This window comes from Bidens hawaiensis, unplaced genomic scaffold, assembly GCF_021521415.1.
Source record: "Bidens hawaiensis isolate Kalapana, Puna unplaced genomic scaffold, B.hawaiensis_p1.1 tig00006365_1, whole genome shotgun sequence".
Lineage (NCBI taxonomy): Eukaryota > Viridiplantae > Streptophyta > Magnoliopsida > Asterales > Asteraceae > Bidens > Bidens hawaiensis.
Window position 1 is genome coordinate 5,315 of NW_027491425.1, and position 15,205 is coordinate 20,519.

Here is a 15,205-nt window from a genome sequence, read left to right on the forward strand (position 1 = left end):
AGCAACAAAACCAAAGCCCTTGTGAAAGGGCTTGGTTACTAAGACTGCTTGCTATAGGCGCCGAAAGAGGGGGGAACACCGCCGGGGGGCGCGGAGGAGGGGGGACACCTTCTGGACGGCCGGCGCTAAGGAGGGTGGGGTGGCCCCCCTCTTTCTCATCTCTCTCTCTCTCTCTCTCTCACACACACACACAATATATATATATATATATATATATATATATATATATATCTGTGTGTGTGTGTGTATAGAGGCGCCCAGGGGGCTTTAAACCATAGCGAGGCAGGCTTTGAAGCGCGTGGCGATGACATGGCACGGTGGAGGGGCTTCGATGCCCCCCACCATAGCGGATAGCCTAAAGGCAATGATCTCCAACGTTTAAGGGTTATTAAGGGCTTAATTTAAGTTATGCATTGGATATAGTCTTATAACTGAATTTACATGAAAGCCATAAATAAAGCAAATTAATTATTATAAATACAAATGTTACCTAAAACTTTAAAAAAAATTAATGACGAATTCTTTTTAATTTTTGTCATCCATGGAATTTGAACCCAAGACTTCTCAAATCCTCTCAACTTAACATGTTTAAAAGCTAAGGTTGTCATAACATGTCATACACGACACGATAAAACACGATGACCTGTGGTACTAAACACAATCACGACACGTTAACTAATCGTTTCGTTTTTCCCAAGCATGAACCTGTTAAGACCTGTTAACGGACTTATGTTAAAGACACAATAAATAATACATGTGTAATGACACAAAAATTTTCAAGATGAACATAAAGTCTTAGTTAAATACATGATCCATAGCATATTTGAAACAAAAAAAAAACCACAAATTCATAACATACTTGAAACAAGAAAAACCACAAATCCATAACATACTTGAAACAAAAAACCATAGAAGTTAATCACAATATTAACTAAAATATAATGTCGGGATCTGACGAAAAGAGTGAAATGCCGTATGTACCTGGTATGACTTGAGTTTAGGATTTTAGGAGTATATATTTATTTATTTTTGTTAAATTAAAAAATCTACACATGTTACTAACATGTTAACAGGTCTTTAGCCTGTTAGAACACGAATTTGAACATGTCTTAAACAAGTAAACTTATTTAAGACACAAAACCTGCTAAGCTCGAACTCAAACATGTTAAAAATCCGTGTCTTGTCGTATTGTGTTAACATGTCCGTGTCATAAATTGACAATATAAAACACAAAACCTGCTAAGCTCGAAATCAAACCTGTTAAAAACCCATGTCTTATCGTATTGTGTTAACAGGTTTGTGTCATAAATTGACAACCCTATTAAAAGCTTTGGGTTGGTACCTAAAACTTTAAATATATATACTTTCCCTGATAAAAATAATTTTGAACTATAAGTAATTTCAGATGTAGCAAACATAAAATTTATAAATTTCAGTAAAACTTATATAAAAATATTTTGTTATTTTTATAAGATTTTTATTTTGATATTATAATGCTATAATTTATTATATAAGTTTTATTATAACATTATAATTTATTATAAAGTTATTATATAAAAGTTATTTTATGTTTACAACTTGCTATTTTCATATTATGATGTTTAAAACTAAATGATATTAAATAAAAAACAAATTCCCTTGGCTAGCACAAATAAAGTTCAAATTCTGTCAGTACGCACAACAAGCTTGGTCGGTCCTCACAAATATTAACAAATAACTAAATTCTATTGGTTTCAAGGGGGTGTTTGGTAGAGGGATTTGATTGGGAGAAATGGAATTATAAATATTTCTTTTGTTTGTTTTCCACTTTTCATTTCTATTTCTCTAAAACTAGAGAATTCCATTTATCTTTAAAACAAAGAGAAATCCATTTTTCAGCAACCTCCTCATAGCATGTCACCACCCCGTCTCCGGCCGCCACCCCGTCTCCGGCCGCCACCTCGTCTCCAAGTCTGCAACCGCCACCTCGTCTCCAAGTCTGCAACCACCACCCCGTCTCCGCCGTTCGCAGTGGTGAACACAGAGATGGTAACCGGTTGTAGGTTGCAGGTGGTACGGGTGAACGGAGATTAGGGTTTCAAGTGGTGGTTCGTGGTAGGTTAGGGTTTTCAGATGGTCGGGTGATTGTGGTCGCAGGTGGGTGACAGTGGTGGTGGAAATCGGCGGTGGTCGCAGGTGGCTTCTGATTATCATCATCATCATCGCCACCACAACCACCACCACAAAATCTCCAAAGAGGCAGTGATGACAGATCTGAGCCTCCTTTTTCTATATCTTATGTTCCAAAAATTTGAATTTTTTTAATTTCTTGTGTACTGTGGTTGAAGAAGGGGATTTGGTGGCGGCAGCCGGTGGTGGTGGGCTGTGGTTGAAGAAAGGGCTATGGTGGTGGTGCTGGTGGTGTGGGGCTGTGGTGGTGGGGGTGGTGGTGGTGGTGGGGCTGTGGTGGTGGGGCTGTGGTGGTGGTGCTGGTGGTGGTGGGGCTGCGATGGTGAGTGGTGTCAGGTTGGGTGGAGGTGGGGTTGGGTATGGAAGAGTTCTCTGTTTATTTTCTCGTGTACCAAACAAGAGAAATGATTCTCATTCTCCATACCAATTCTCTTTCTCTACAATTCCATTTCCATTTCTATTTTCTCTCATTTTCCATTCTCTGTACCAAACACCCCCTAAGATTGTACGGATGATGAGAGAAGAATAGGCAGTCCAACGGTTTATGAATGACCATTTTAAGGATTTTTCTTAAAACAATGACTAGTGTTGGTCAAAATGACCAATTTAAGAATTTCTCATAATGAAATATACATCATTAATATTTTCCACTCGAATAATACGGTAAAAGAAATAAAAGCAGATATAATATTATAAATGACCAGGTGTGAAAACATGTGTTTTTTGAGATATATATCCACAAAACTTTAACGTCAAAAAATTATGTTGAGAATAGAAATTGAATTAAAAGACATTAATTTTTGTTCTCATTTTGTTCCTTTCCATTGTTATTATTTAAGTATTTGAATATTGGGCAGTGCAGCAGTCGTCCAATTCCCATGCACCAGGCATCCTCTCTCTGCTCGTGTTCTTGCTCCTCCTAATAATATTATTTTTTTATTAGTATTCACATCTCGTACGGTTTCAACAAAATGGAATATTGTTGGTCTTCTTCTTTAAATGTTGATCAAGAGTTTGCCAAACTTGTTAATCGCATGCATCCACCCAGGTCAAATAAATATGTATATTCATGAATCTCTCTGTTTTGTTTTGATTTTAATTTGTGAATCTTGATAGATTTTGTTAATGCTTTTGCAGGGTTACTGTTGATAATGTTACATACAGAAATGTCACTTTGATTAAGGTACAATATAATCTTTTGTAATTTTAATAAGATTTGGTAAAATGTTGGTTTAAATTTTAATTTTTTTATGGAAGGTTGACAGTGTTAACAAGAGAGGGAGTTTGTTAGAAGTTGTTCAGGTTCTAACTGACATGAATATACAGATTAAAAGAGCTTATATTTCTTCAGATGGAGAATGGTTTATGGATGGTAATAATAATATTATACCTTACAATTTTTTTTATAAAAATATTCAATGAATCTAATCAATTTGTGCCTCTAAAGTCTGAAGTAAAAACATCAGTCTTTGAAAACAAGGACATCTTGGTTTCTAAGGTGACTGAAGGCATCAAATCTGTGACGTTTATTTGGATAACAAATATGTCTTTGTTTAAAACGTTAACTTGAAAAGAGTGGAGGGGTACAAAATGGGGCGGTCTTTGTTATATGACACCCGGTCAGCAAAGGAGGAACTTTTGTTTTATGGATGTAAATATATATATAAAATCTATCTCTCACACACAAGATATTAAAATAATAATATTCTCCACCCATCCACGGCGACAAAAACGCTTCTCCCTTCCCTTGTCGCCCCAATTTGTAGCTCAGTACACGTGGCCTAACTTTATTGTCTTTTATATTTTTTATTATTTGATTTATTTTTGTTTGTTTCTTAGTTATTGCTGACTCTCTAGTTTAAGTATTATTTGGGATGATTATTGAGATATTATAATTTATTACCATTATTATTTGGTTAGCTTTATCATTATCCTTTTCGATGTAATCTATGCTTACAAAGAGTTGGATTTTAGTTAATTAATATTTTAACGCGCGATATTATCCATCAATATCGTCATGTTGTTCGTTGTAATTCGCAGTATTCCATGTCACCGATCAGAATGGAAATAGGCTCTTCGAGGATAATGTTGCGGATCGTATCCAACAGGTATATGTTAAATTACTAAATCAGCATTTATATCAATACTGAATCAAGTATGTTACATGTTTTAGTCACTTGGACCAAGAGATTCTTGCAGCTTCAGATCTTTAAGGGGTTCAGTCGGGGTCCAATCGGTTACAGACCACACAACCATTGAGTTAACGGGCCATGACAGGCCCGGTTTACTTTCAGAGGTGTTTGCAGTTCTCTCCAACCTCAAATGCAATGTTGTGTCCGCCGAAATTTGGACTCATAATTCAAGAGTTGCTTCAATTGTTTATATTACTGACAATGAAACCGGACTCCCTATTGAAGAACCTGATCGACTCGCTAAAATGAAACAGCTTCTCTTTTTTATTCTTAAAGGAGATAGAGACCGACGTGGGGCCCAAACCGCGGTGGCTAGAGGATGCACTCATACACAAAGAAGGCTGCATCAGTTAATGTATGCAGATCGCGATTATGATACGGAGGAATGTGGATTATATGAGAATTCTAAAAGCGTAAAACCGTTGGTGACAGTTGAGAATTGCAGGGAGAAAGGGTATACAGTTGTTAATTTGAGGTGCCCGGATAGACCAAAGTTATTGTTTGATACAGTTTGTACACTTACTGATATGCAGTATGTGGTGTATCATGCCACCATTGATGCTGAAGGAGTTGAAGCTTCTCAGGTATCAATTGTACTTTCAGTTGACACTTTTTTTGGATCAATTCAGGGAGATGTTTAATTTTTCTACAGGTCGTGTTCGTCAGGGTAAAGCCTAACACGACCATGACACATATATGAAAACTGTGCCACATATGAACTTGAACACGACTCATGTATTCAAGTGTTGATACGAACACAACCCGTTTAACCAAAATACATTAAAGTCATATTAACTTTTATTTTTTAAAGTGGTTCAAAATATGCCAATTTATTTTTATAACTTTTAAATTTTGGTAAAAAAAAATACTTAAATAGTTGAAGTTATCATATACACATTTAAAAAATATAATAATAAATAACTGGGTTAAATGTGTCAACCTGCGAGCATGCCAGATTGACACAAACACAAACCACTTAGCTAAATGTGTTCAAGGTTCGTGACATATTTTTTTTTGTCGTGTCAACAATTCACACCTTTATTCTGATCACGTTTATATTTGTGTGGTTTAAAGGAATTTTACATTCGGCATATGGACGGATATCCGATCAGTTCAGAACCCGAGCGCGAACGTGTAATTCATTGCTTAGAGGCAGCTGTAAAGAGACAAATTCCAGAGGCAAAACACACATTTCAAATTTTGATAATTTTTAAAGTTTTAAAATCTCCAAAATAAATTTAAATATTCGTTACAACACGCAGGGTGTAAGGCTAGAGCTCTGCAGTGAAGACAGAGTCGGATTACTATCAGATGTGACTCGAATCTTTAGAGAGAACGGGCTTTCAATCACGAGGGCAGAGGTAAAGACAAGAGGACAAAAGGCCGTGAACACATTCTACGTGACGGGTTCATTTGGAGATGAGGTTAAGGTCAAAACAATTGAAGCGGTTCGCAATGCAATCGGTGAAAGTGCCCTTACATTGAAGGAAGAGAGTGTGCCGACCACGATCAAGTCGCAGCCGACGACAAGATTTTCTTTGAGAAGCCTATTTCGGAAAGATTCCTATACAATATAGGATTAATTAGTTCTTTATCAGTTTAATTTAATATGTTTTTTTTTTCTTTTTTAATGTGTTAAAAAGTTGAGCAGAAATTGAAAAATGGAAATGAAGTACTGCCGTTGACCAGACCACTATGAACCAACGTTTTCACGCCACGTGGCAATAATAAGGACATAATATAAAAAGAGGAATGACTTTATGGCTGGCACGGTCTTTTATGTGAAGGCTATGGACAAAGTCACATGAACAGAATCATGCACTAGATCGTCCTTGATACTCGTGCTAAGTATCTAAAAAATCTCACGATATGGAATATTTTTTGTTAACTTAAAACTTTAAACAACCATGTGCACCTATAAATATAAAGTCTAAACCGTTTGCTTATAAGTGTGGACAGGGTCGACTACTCAGCCACGGGGGTGACTAGAGATGAAAGAAACGCGAAAATGGAACCGGGCCTGAAAAGAAAGTCCGAAATCAAGTTTTTTTATACCAGGGTTTTTAATAGCCGAACCCGTATCAGAATGGGACCTGATTCGTACATGGTAATACCTGAAAACCCGAACAAGGTTTTTCCAATACCCGAAAACGGGTTTTTCAAATATTCGAAAATACCTGAAAAATACCTCTAAAAAGTGCAATCCCTTAAAAATCCAATATATACCCGAAAATACAACATTATACATAGGGTATGGTTTTTAGAGGCAATACCCAGACCGAACCCGACCCGAGTATTGTCTCACCCAGTAATACTCGAACCCAGTTCCATATCCAGAACCGGGTAATTGAAAAACCCGATTTGTACACCTCTAGGGTTGGCTACTCGCCTGTCCTGAGTAGGCGGGGTTGTCTGGGGAAACCAGCCCCTACCAATCGAGTAGGCCAGCGAGTACTATGGATCGAGTAAGAATTGATTTTTATATATATATAAATACATAAAACCATAAAGCATTTTAATCACATTTTTTTTTCCACTCTATCATACTCTCAACAAAACAGAAAAAAAAATGGAAGGCTCATCGGTTAGTTTTGCGTGTTATGGGTTGCATTGGGTTAATTTTCATCAATTCAATTCTTAGAAATGTTTAGAGAGTGTCGCAATTAATAATGTATTTGGAAGACATTAACCTAGTAGTAAGCAACTTGATGTTTTGCGACATTAGAAGGATATTCAAAGAAGGTATCAGCATTTGGCTCTTATAGCTTGTGACACCAGAAGCATCTCAATCAATACCGTTCGTCTCTAAATTATCTTTTAGCATTGATAGTTTGGTTATAAGTATCAAAGTTCACTTTTATCATCAAATATCGAGGCGTTTTTATGTACTCGTTAGTTGTTCGGTTTAGAAGACGTTATGTTGGTTCTCATTGTAACTTAATTTTCATGTGATTTTTGCTCATAAATAAGTAATGAAGTTCACTAATCTTCTACTATTGGTCTACTTCTAAAGTGAAAAATGGTTTTCTTTTTCTTGTTTTTCAATCACTCATTGGTATACGTTAAGATAACATCTTAGGTAACCAAGATTGGGAACACAATATCAGCATGTATATAACCTTTCAAGTAATCAAATTATAGCATCATTAACGGCAATGGAAGTCTTCGCGTACCAAGGTGCGAAAAAAAAACAGCGGAAAAAAAGTACATGCTTCATAGCATTTACGTCAAAATTACTTTATGACAAGCACATGATTCATAACATTTGTAGTAAAGTGAGCATTCCCAATTCTTGATTTGATTATTTATTTTTTGAAGAATATATCATTTTGGAGTCTTAAGAAAAGAAATCCGATGTGACCCGCAGCTCAACCTTCCTTACGAGTATCGCTATGACCTTAGGTCTGTATATGCTTCATCTCAAATAGGTCTGCTTACGAGTATCGCTCAACCTTACCTTTCACTACCTTGTTAAAAAAGTAGCTTTTTATATATAGTTGCTAAATTCTTGTGATCATACTTCAATGCCTAAATTACCTATGAAGAGTTATGACAAATAGAAAAAACGCAAACTAGCATTTTGACCCGAGCTGCTTTCGATCCGTTACCCAACATTAGTTTGCAGTTTGCCTTACAGATAGAAGAAACCTGGTGACCTGGTGTAATCGCCATCCCATAGAAGAAACCTGGTGACCTGGTGTAATCGCCATCCCGACCTTCCTACTTTAGCATTGCTATGAATTAAACTATGTATAAACGGTACCATATCCAACACTTCAAAGTTAAAACATTCAATGTACATGTCTGTAGGTACACAAAGTTCCCACAACACCAGTTCAAACATACGTGTTAATAATTAAAAAGGGTTTCCATCTAGGGGTACTAGAAATTTGGTTTGGAAGTGTATGCAAGTTTTAAGTGTATTTCAAAAATGCGAGTAGTGCTTCAAAATCATGTGTAGTTTATGCATTAGAGACAAGCTGCCATAAACCAAACACCTCCCAGCACTCTTGTTCTTATTCTCATTGGCTATATAGCCTATATTTCATACCCATAATGTAAACCAACCCGAAAACTGAAATAGGCCGCTCATATTTCAATGAAACCTGTTTATGAAACGGTATTGTTACCACACATCTAGAGGGTGTTTTTCAAGCCAAAACTTTGTAAAACAAAAGGCTAAAAGATGTTCAATGACACAACTCTGTTGTCATTTGTAAAACCACCTCTTAGTGTGGGCAATAATCTGTCTGAAAACGCTACGGTAGCTCATACAAAATAGACAATCGCCTGCCTTGATTTTCTAGACCAATGGAAGCTCGCCACAATCACTGATCACAACTCTCTTTGTTGGGCGGTCACCTCTGTCAGTGACTTGTGACTCGATCAGCTTAACTACATCCATTCCTTCAAGAACTTGCCCTAACACAACATGCCTTTGGTCCAACCATGGAGTCTGCCCATCATACACATTAAATAAAAGATGTATTTACATGTTGATAGAAGTATAACAAACTTTTAAAACCTTAATCATGCTATAAGATAATCTACTCCAGAGTATAGCAGACTGTACCTTGACTGTGCATATAAAGAATTGACTTCCATTAGTATTGGGTCCAGCATTTGCCATGCTAACAATTCCAGGCCCAGTGTGAGTTACTGCAATTTCCAACATATATCAAGATGTGTGAATAACTGAATAGAATATGAGAACAGGAACAAGATAAACTCTAGCTACTTTAAATACAGAGCAACTTTCATAATTTGGTCAAAGTTCTATACTTCGATTTCAAGTAATTTTCACCATTGAAAAAATATCATGCTTTAAAATTTTGATTAAAGGTAAAACTCCATGTTAACATTAACAAGTTTCCAGGGACCACATTACGAAAGTCAAAGTTGGTCAGAGTTTACCAAAAAGTCAGATTATCTCAAATTAAACAAATTTAAAGTTGGTTTATCTAAAATAAAACAAAATGCCTTTGATGGCTTATTCTAGGCTTCTAGCCCAAAAAAGTGTTACTCGAAAGAGAGTTCTAACCAAAGTTGCTTACTTTAATATGCAGTTACTTGTTACCCTTAATTAAATAAATGGTATTCCTATGCTGCTCCAAAATAAGTTTTAGTCTATTTACTTAGGTACTATCAATTAACTGGATTTGATAACATTATAACATGATTAGTATAGAAGTATGGCTAACTCACAGTTGAAGTTTTCATCCTTAAAAGTTCGGCCATATATGCTCTTGCCACCAGTGCCCTGCATAATATTTAAAAAACACAGATAAATTACATGACAGGCGCAACTGGAAAATCATTACAGGTTCTGCTGAATAATTAAGGCATGAAACATCAACATAATCATATATATCAACAGGGGCATAGGGCAGAAGCTGAAGATGTGGTTATCAAGTTCAACGTTATTTTCTTAACAGTCCGTAGAAAATGTGGCGTGCCGAATAAAAACGTGAAGGCGCACTAGTTAAGCTCATCAGGAGTCAGGACACTATATATCATAACAAATTGGGATGTGGACCATATATAAATTATGAGGTTTTATAAATAACTGCTTCCCAGTAATACTAAACTCACACACCTTGCAATCTTTCGGGCAGAAAAAAAACAACAGAGCATCAAACGACATATAGGTTAATGTAACTAGAATGAACAGCTATTCACAGTTTTTACACAGAAACTATAGCATATGCATCAACGGATGAGAGGAAATATAAGACAGAACCAACAAGACCTACATTTCCCTTGTCAAAGTCCCCTCCTTGAATCATGAAATCCTTAATGACACGGTGAAATGCAGATCCCTTGTAGCCAAAACCTTTCTCTCCTGAAACAGATGAAAACCATATCATCCATAAATTCACTCCATACGTGTATCAAAACTAACAAGAATCAATCACCAAATTACACAATTGTAATACTCAACCTGAACACAGAGCCCGGAAATTTTCAGCAGTTTGGGGAACATCATCACCAAAGAGCCCAATCACAATTCTTCCTACACTGTTGCCCACAGGGTTTCCGATGCTTATGTCAAAGAAGACTTTGCTGGTTACTTTAGCCTGCGTAGCTACCTCCTGAAAATAGAGAAAACCATGAATACAAACTAATAAGACACTCAGTAACTCTCATATCCTAATCTTTAGACTCAGAAACAATAGCCTATGTATGCTCGTAAATTTCAAATCTGATAACTATCTGTAACTGTAAGATGCCAGAAATTATCCTTTTAATGCAGTTCTATTCTATTTTACTTTCAAAACTAAACTTTTCCGGTTGAAAAAAGTACACAATTATACATTACTATAATGTAGGGGTGCAACTCACATGCTACTCGAGATCGGATCAACAAAAAGCTTGAAACGGGTTGAGCCTTATCGAGCCGAAGCCGAGCTCGATTTTCAACTAAAACCCTTTTAGTTCCCGAGGCCAAGCCTTATATGGGAAGATCTTTTAGGCCCGTCAAGCATTAACAAGTTAGGTGTATTTTTTAACTTTTTAAACTTTTGGACCTCCATGTATTAATGATTAATTTCACACTGCAATGGCGAGCTTGAGCCGAGCCTTGGCTCACTTAAGGTACTGCACACAAACTCGAACCAAGCCTACGCTCGTTAAAGTTTTTCTTAAAATATATAAATAATTACAAATGTATATAAACTTTTTAACATTTATTAAATAACAAACAAGCGAAGCTCGAGCTTTAAAAAAAGTGCTCAAAACGAACTGAACTCGAACTTGAGCTCTCGAAGCCAAAACAAGCCGAGCTCGGCTCGTTTAAAACCCCTACTAAAATGTACTCAAACGCAAATAGAATCCTTACGAATAGAAATGCACAAACACGAACAGTATACCTGAGCACTAGCCCTAACGGAGAAGCCACGTGACTTATGAGAAAACCTAGGGTTTGTTGAAGCATCCAGCCGCAGCGAGCCTGATAGAAAGCTCGATGACGCTAACAGCCTAGACTTGGTAAGCTTATTCGGTTTGAAGCACGAATTTCGCAGGGTATTGACCGGCGATAGACTTGGAGGAGCTGAGAGTGAACCGACGTTTGACTGAAACAACAGATTGAAACAAATGAAAGCATGTAAACAGTTAATTAGGTATGAGTAAGTTACCGCTTACCATAGAGAGAGCCATTGATTAGTGGTTTGGTGAAAGAAAGAAAGAAAGAAAGAAAGAGGTGTGGCAGTGGAAATGGATGACGGTGATGACGAGTGAGTGGTTTATTGGGATACTCGTCTTTTTATTTACAAATATGGAGTTGGGGTTTATGCTATTTACTTTTGAAACCTTGCAAGTTAGTTAATTTTTGAGGTTATAAATCTGGTTAGCCAAGTATTTGTTCAAATGTTGAACAGGTAGGTTCCAGCAGAGCCCAGTTGGACCCGCAAGACTCACCTTAAACAGGGACGTCTGCGCAGAGACCAACTGGATCCGCAGGACCAACCATGCTCAGAGACGTAACGTCCTTACGCGCAGTACGCAAGCTGGTCCCGCAGGAAATGCCTCCCAATGGTGAAGGACTCCGCCTGTCCCCGCAGCCTCGGATACAAGCCATTAGGGAAGGCCACCCGCGCAGCATGGCTACACGCACAAGGCACTTAACTCTCCCCAGTGTCACCTGAAGGAATGAGCAAAGGCGGGAGGGGGAAAACTCCCGCCTAAATGAGCCAGTCCGTATGATGGAGGATCTTTTGTGTGATACCTGACGAGGTACAGAAAAGATCTGACCAAGAATGCGACAGCTCACTGACAGCAGCATGGCAGACAGCACGCCACAGCACTGTGACCAATAGCCGCCGCCTACCCACCAACTCCTGCCATACCACGTGCCTAGCCTGTAGTTGGCAGAAGAGGAAGAGTGCACGACACGCCTGCTCTGTGTCAGCCGCTACCTATCCACCACTCACAGGCAGGGCACGTGCATAGGTTACAGTTGGTAGCGTGTTGGGCCGGCTAAACCCCTTGGAAACCTACCTTCGGCTATAAATACCCCAATGGTATGATCATCTTACGACATCTTATCTTATAATATATACCTGATATCTGCTCTAGCAATCTCTTAATATACTTTTATATTTAAAGAGCAATCTAGTCTGATTCTCACGCCGGAGGGTGGTCACAAGGAGGAACCCCCCCCTTCTCAGTGACGAGCTCACGGTGTCTGTTTTGCAGGTTATCAGAAGAACCATCTTCCAAGGGTCTAACCCCTCGTGGGAAACAGCTCTCCAACCCCCAGGTTACCAGTAATCTGCCCGGGGTCAGGTTAGTGTTTCTTCATTGGCGCCATCCGTGCATAAAGCTAGAACTTCATTTTTCTCCAGTTTTTTCAAACTTCTAGAAAGATGGTTAAAGAAACTCCGGTAACCACAACCCCAGCTACTGGAGGGAATACCGGCAACACAGTTTTTACAAACACTACCCCGGTTACCCAAGCCGGGGCAAGTGAAGTAAATTTTACGAACACTACCCCAGTTACCCAAGCTGGGGCAAGTGCAGTAAATAATCGCCCACTGGGATTCACCGATACCCAGTTTAAAAAACGAACAAGACTCCCCCGCCAAACTCTCGATGAAATTAAGGCATGGGCGGAGGCACGACAAAAGGAATTCCAAGCTGAGTTGGACGAACGCTTGCGTTCCGTCCAACAGGCCGACGAATTCGAAGAATACTTGGACAATGACTCGGAGGAATCCGACTCCGACGCGAACCCTCGCCATAGGGCAAAAGGGAAGCGTAAGGAAACGGACTCCCAACCGAGAAGGCATTTTGGACAAGCCTTCAAACCAAAAAGCACAGGTGGAAGTTCACGAGACTTCTCCAAAACGTTCAGACCGAACGTTGCAAATGCGGGAACGTCCAAATTTGCAAGGGACATTGCGGAAGCAATTGCCCCAAAAAGTGCCAAACAAATGCCCAACATAGGCACTTATGATGGTATGTCCGACCCAGACGACCATTTGAACAGGTTCATAGCAGGGGCAACCGTCAGCAACTGGACGGAACCCACGTGGTGTTACATGTTTCAAATGACGCTGGTGGGGGCTGCTAGGGTTTGGTTTGATCGTTTACCGGTTAACCACATTTACGACTGGGCAGACTTCCAGCAGAAGTTTAGCCAACACTTCAGCCAGCAGCGAAAGTATACCGAGGAGCAATGGACAATCCTCAAATGCATACGGGAAGAAGATGAATCTCTGCCAAACTTCATCACTCGCTTCAACTCAAAGAAGTTAAGTTTGGGCAATATCAGCGAGGATCTTGTTCGCGCAGCCTTCATCCAGGGCGCGCAGGACCCAGAGCTTATCCGCACCCTAACGGGTAAAGATGGAATGCCATCCACATGGGATGGCATCATGACAGCAGCCAAACGCTATGCGGAAACGGAGAAGCAACTGGGTAGAGACCTTCCGCAGAGCACAAACCTTTACACCCAGAGGACGAGAGAGGACAACGTCCTCACCGCCCGATTGAACAAAAAACGGAAGCAAGGAATTTGGCAGTCAAGGGTAAACTTTGACACCTCATCCGGCTTACAGCACCGATTGGGTGAAAGGGATAATGTAAAGCTGCACCGGAACTCCAGATGGACGCCACTTACCAAAAGCGTCACTGACATATTTGCTACTGAAGAGCTCCCATGGCCAAAGCCTCCAGTAATCCGACATCGTCACGATGCTGATCGGAGCAAGTACTGTGACTATCACAGAACAAAAGGCCACAACACTGAAGAATGCATAGACGTAAAAGACATGGTCGAAACATTCGTCAGAGATGAGACGCTCGCACACCTCGTGGCGAAATAAAAGCTAAGCAGGCAGGCAGGTGCGTGTGGAACCATGGCTGGGGTAAACATGAATAAAAAATCAGCTTCAATATGGAGACTACATGCTGCGTAAAGAACGAGATCCCGAAACAGGTGCGTGTCGGCTGGATGGCACTCCTGTCCCAACATGGAAGGGAGTTCAATTACACAGTTTGCATGTAATCAATTCCAATTTGTACAGAAAAGGCCAAAAGCCACTTCTAATGGAAATGATTCTCTTTCAAACGTCGAAGCTGATGATTTACATTTATACTTTTGTACACACTAATATGCCGGTTTTCACCGCATAATTACAAAAAACGTCATTGCATGGGAAGGCGGTCCTACCCGCACGAACCCAAAAAGCATGATAAACCTTCACGCAGGTCAGTTGAAGGGGAAAAAAGTTACCATATGAAAGTGCTGGTCTATCCGCATGAATCATTCGAGGGAACTGCACCAACCTATCAACAACCGCGCGTGGGACGGTTCAAAATTCTTAAGAGGAAAAGGTAAACCTATACGCAGGTCAGATATGGGTAAAGTTATGCCATCCTACTAAGTGCAAGTGACGGGTCTACCCGCACAGTCACGAAAGAGGAAGCAAAACTTCACACCTATTATCAGCCACGTTCAAAGGTTAACTTATCCTCAACAGGCAAACCTTCGCGCAGGTCAGTTGAAGGAGAAGAGTTCAATTATTCCATTAAATGAAAGTGCCGGTCTATCCGCATGAATCATGAAAGGAAAATGAACACTAACCTATCAACAACCGCGCGTCGAACGGTTAAAACTATCCAACACTGGTGACGGCATTCACATTACGTGAAGTCGTTGCGTGGGAAGGCGGTCTTACCCGCACGAACCCAATAACGTGGCAAACCTTCACGCAGGTCAGTTGGAGAAGAGTTCAATTATTCCATTAAATGAAAGTGTCGGTCTATCCGCATGAATCATGAAAGGAAAATGAACACTAACCTATCGACAACTGCGCGTCGAACGGTTCAAAACAAAATTC

General features: G+C 39.4%; 2 protein-coding genes across 2 annotated transcripts; one reads left to right on the forward strand and one right to left on the reverse strand.

Moving 5' to 3' along the window:
* Nucleotides 1-3,031: 3,031 nt before the first annotated feature.
* Nucleotides 3,032-5,938, forward strand: LOC143632077 (ACT domain-containing protein ACR4-like). The gene is made up of 7 exons (XM_077100666.1): nucleotides 3,032-3,217; nucleotides 3,307-3,352; nucleotides 3,427-3,541; nucleotides 4,210-4,277; nucleotides 4,343-4,945; nucleotides 5,436-5,540; nucleotides 5,624-5,938. Exons 1-7 carry the CDS (start codon nucleotides 3,141-3,143, stop codon nucleotides 5,936-5,938), a joined length of 1,329 nt encoding a protein of 442 aa, XP_076956781.1. The 5' UTR covers nucleotides 3,032-3,140.
* Nucleotides 5,939-8,432: 2,494 nt separating this feature from the next.
* LOC143632134 (photosynthetic NDH subunit of lumenal location 5, chloroplastic-like) lies at nucleotides 8,433-11,519 on the reverse strand. Its single transcript, XM_077100716.1, has 7 exons — nucleotides 11,505-11,519; nucleotides 11,231-11,434; nucleotides 10,303-10,453; nucleotides 10,115-10,203; nucleotides 9,567-9,621; nucleotides 8,935-9,020; nucleotides 8,433-8,817 (listed from the first exon to the last, which is right to left on the reverse strand). Exons 1-7 carry the CDS (start codon nucleotides 11,517-11,519, stop codon nucleotides 8,665-8,667), a joined length of 753 nt encoding a protein of 250 aa, XP_076956831.1. The 3' UTR covers nucleotides 8,433-8,664.
* Nucleotides 11,520-15,205: the final 3,686 nt, after the last annotated feature.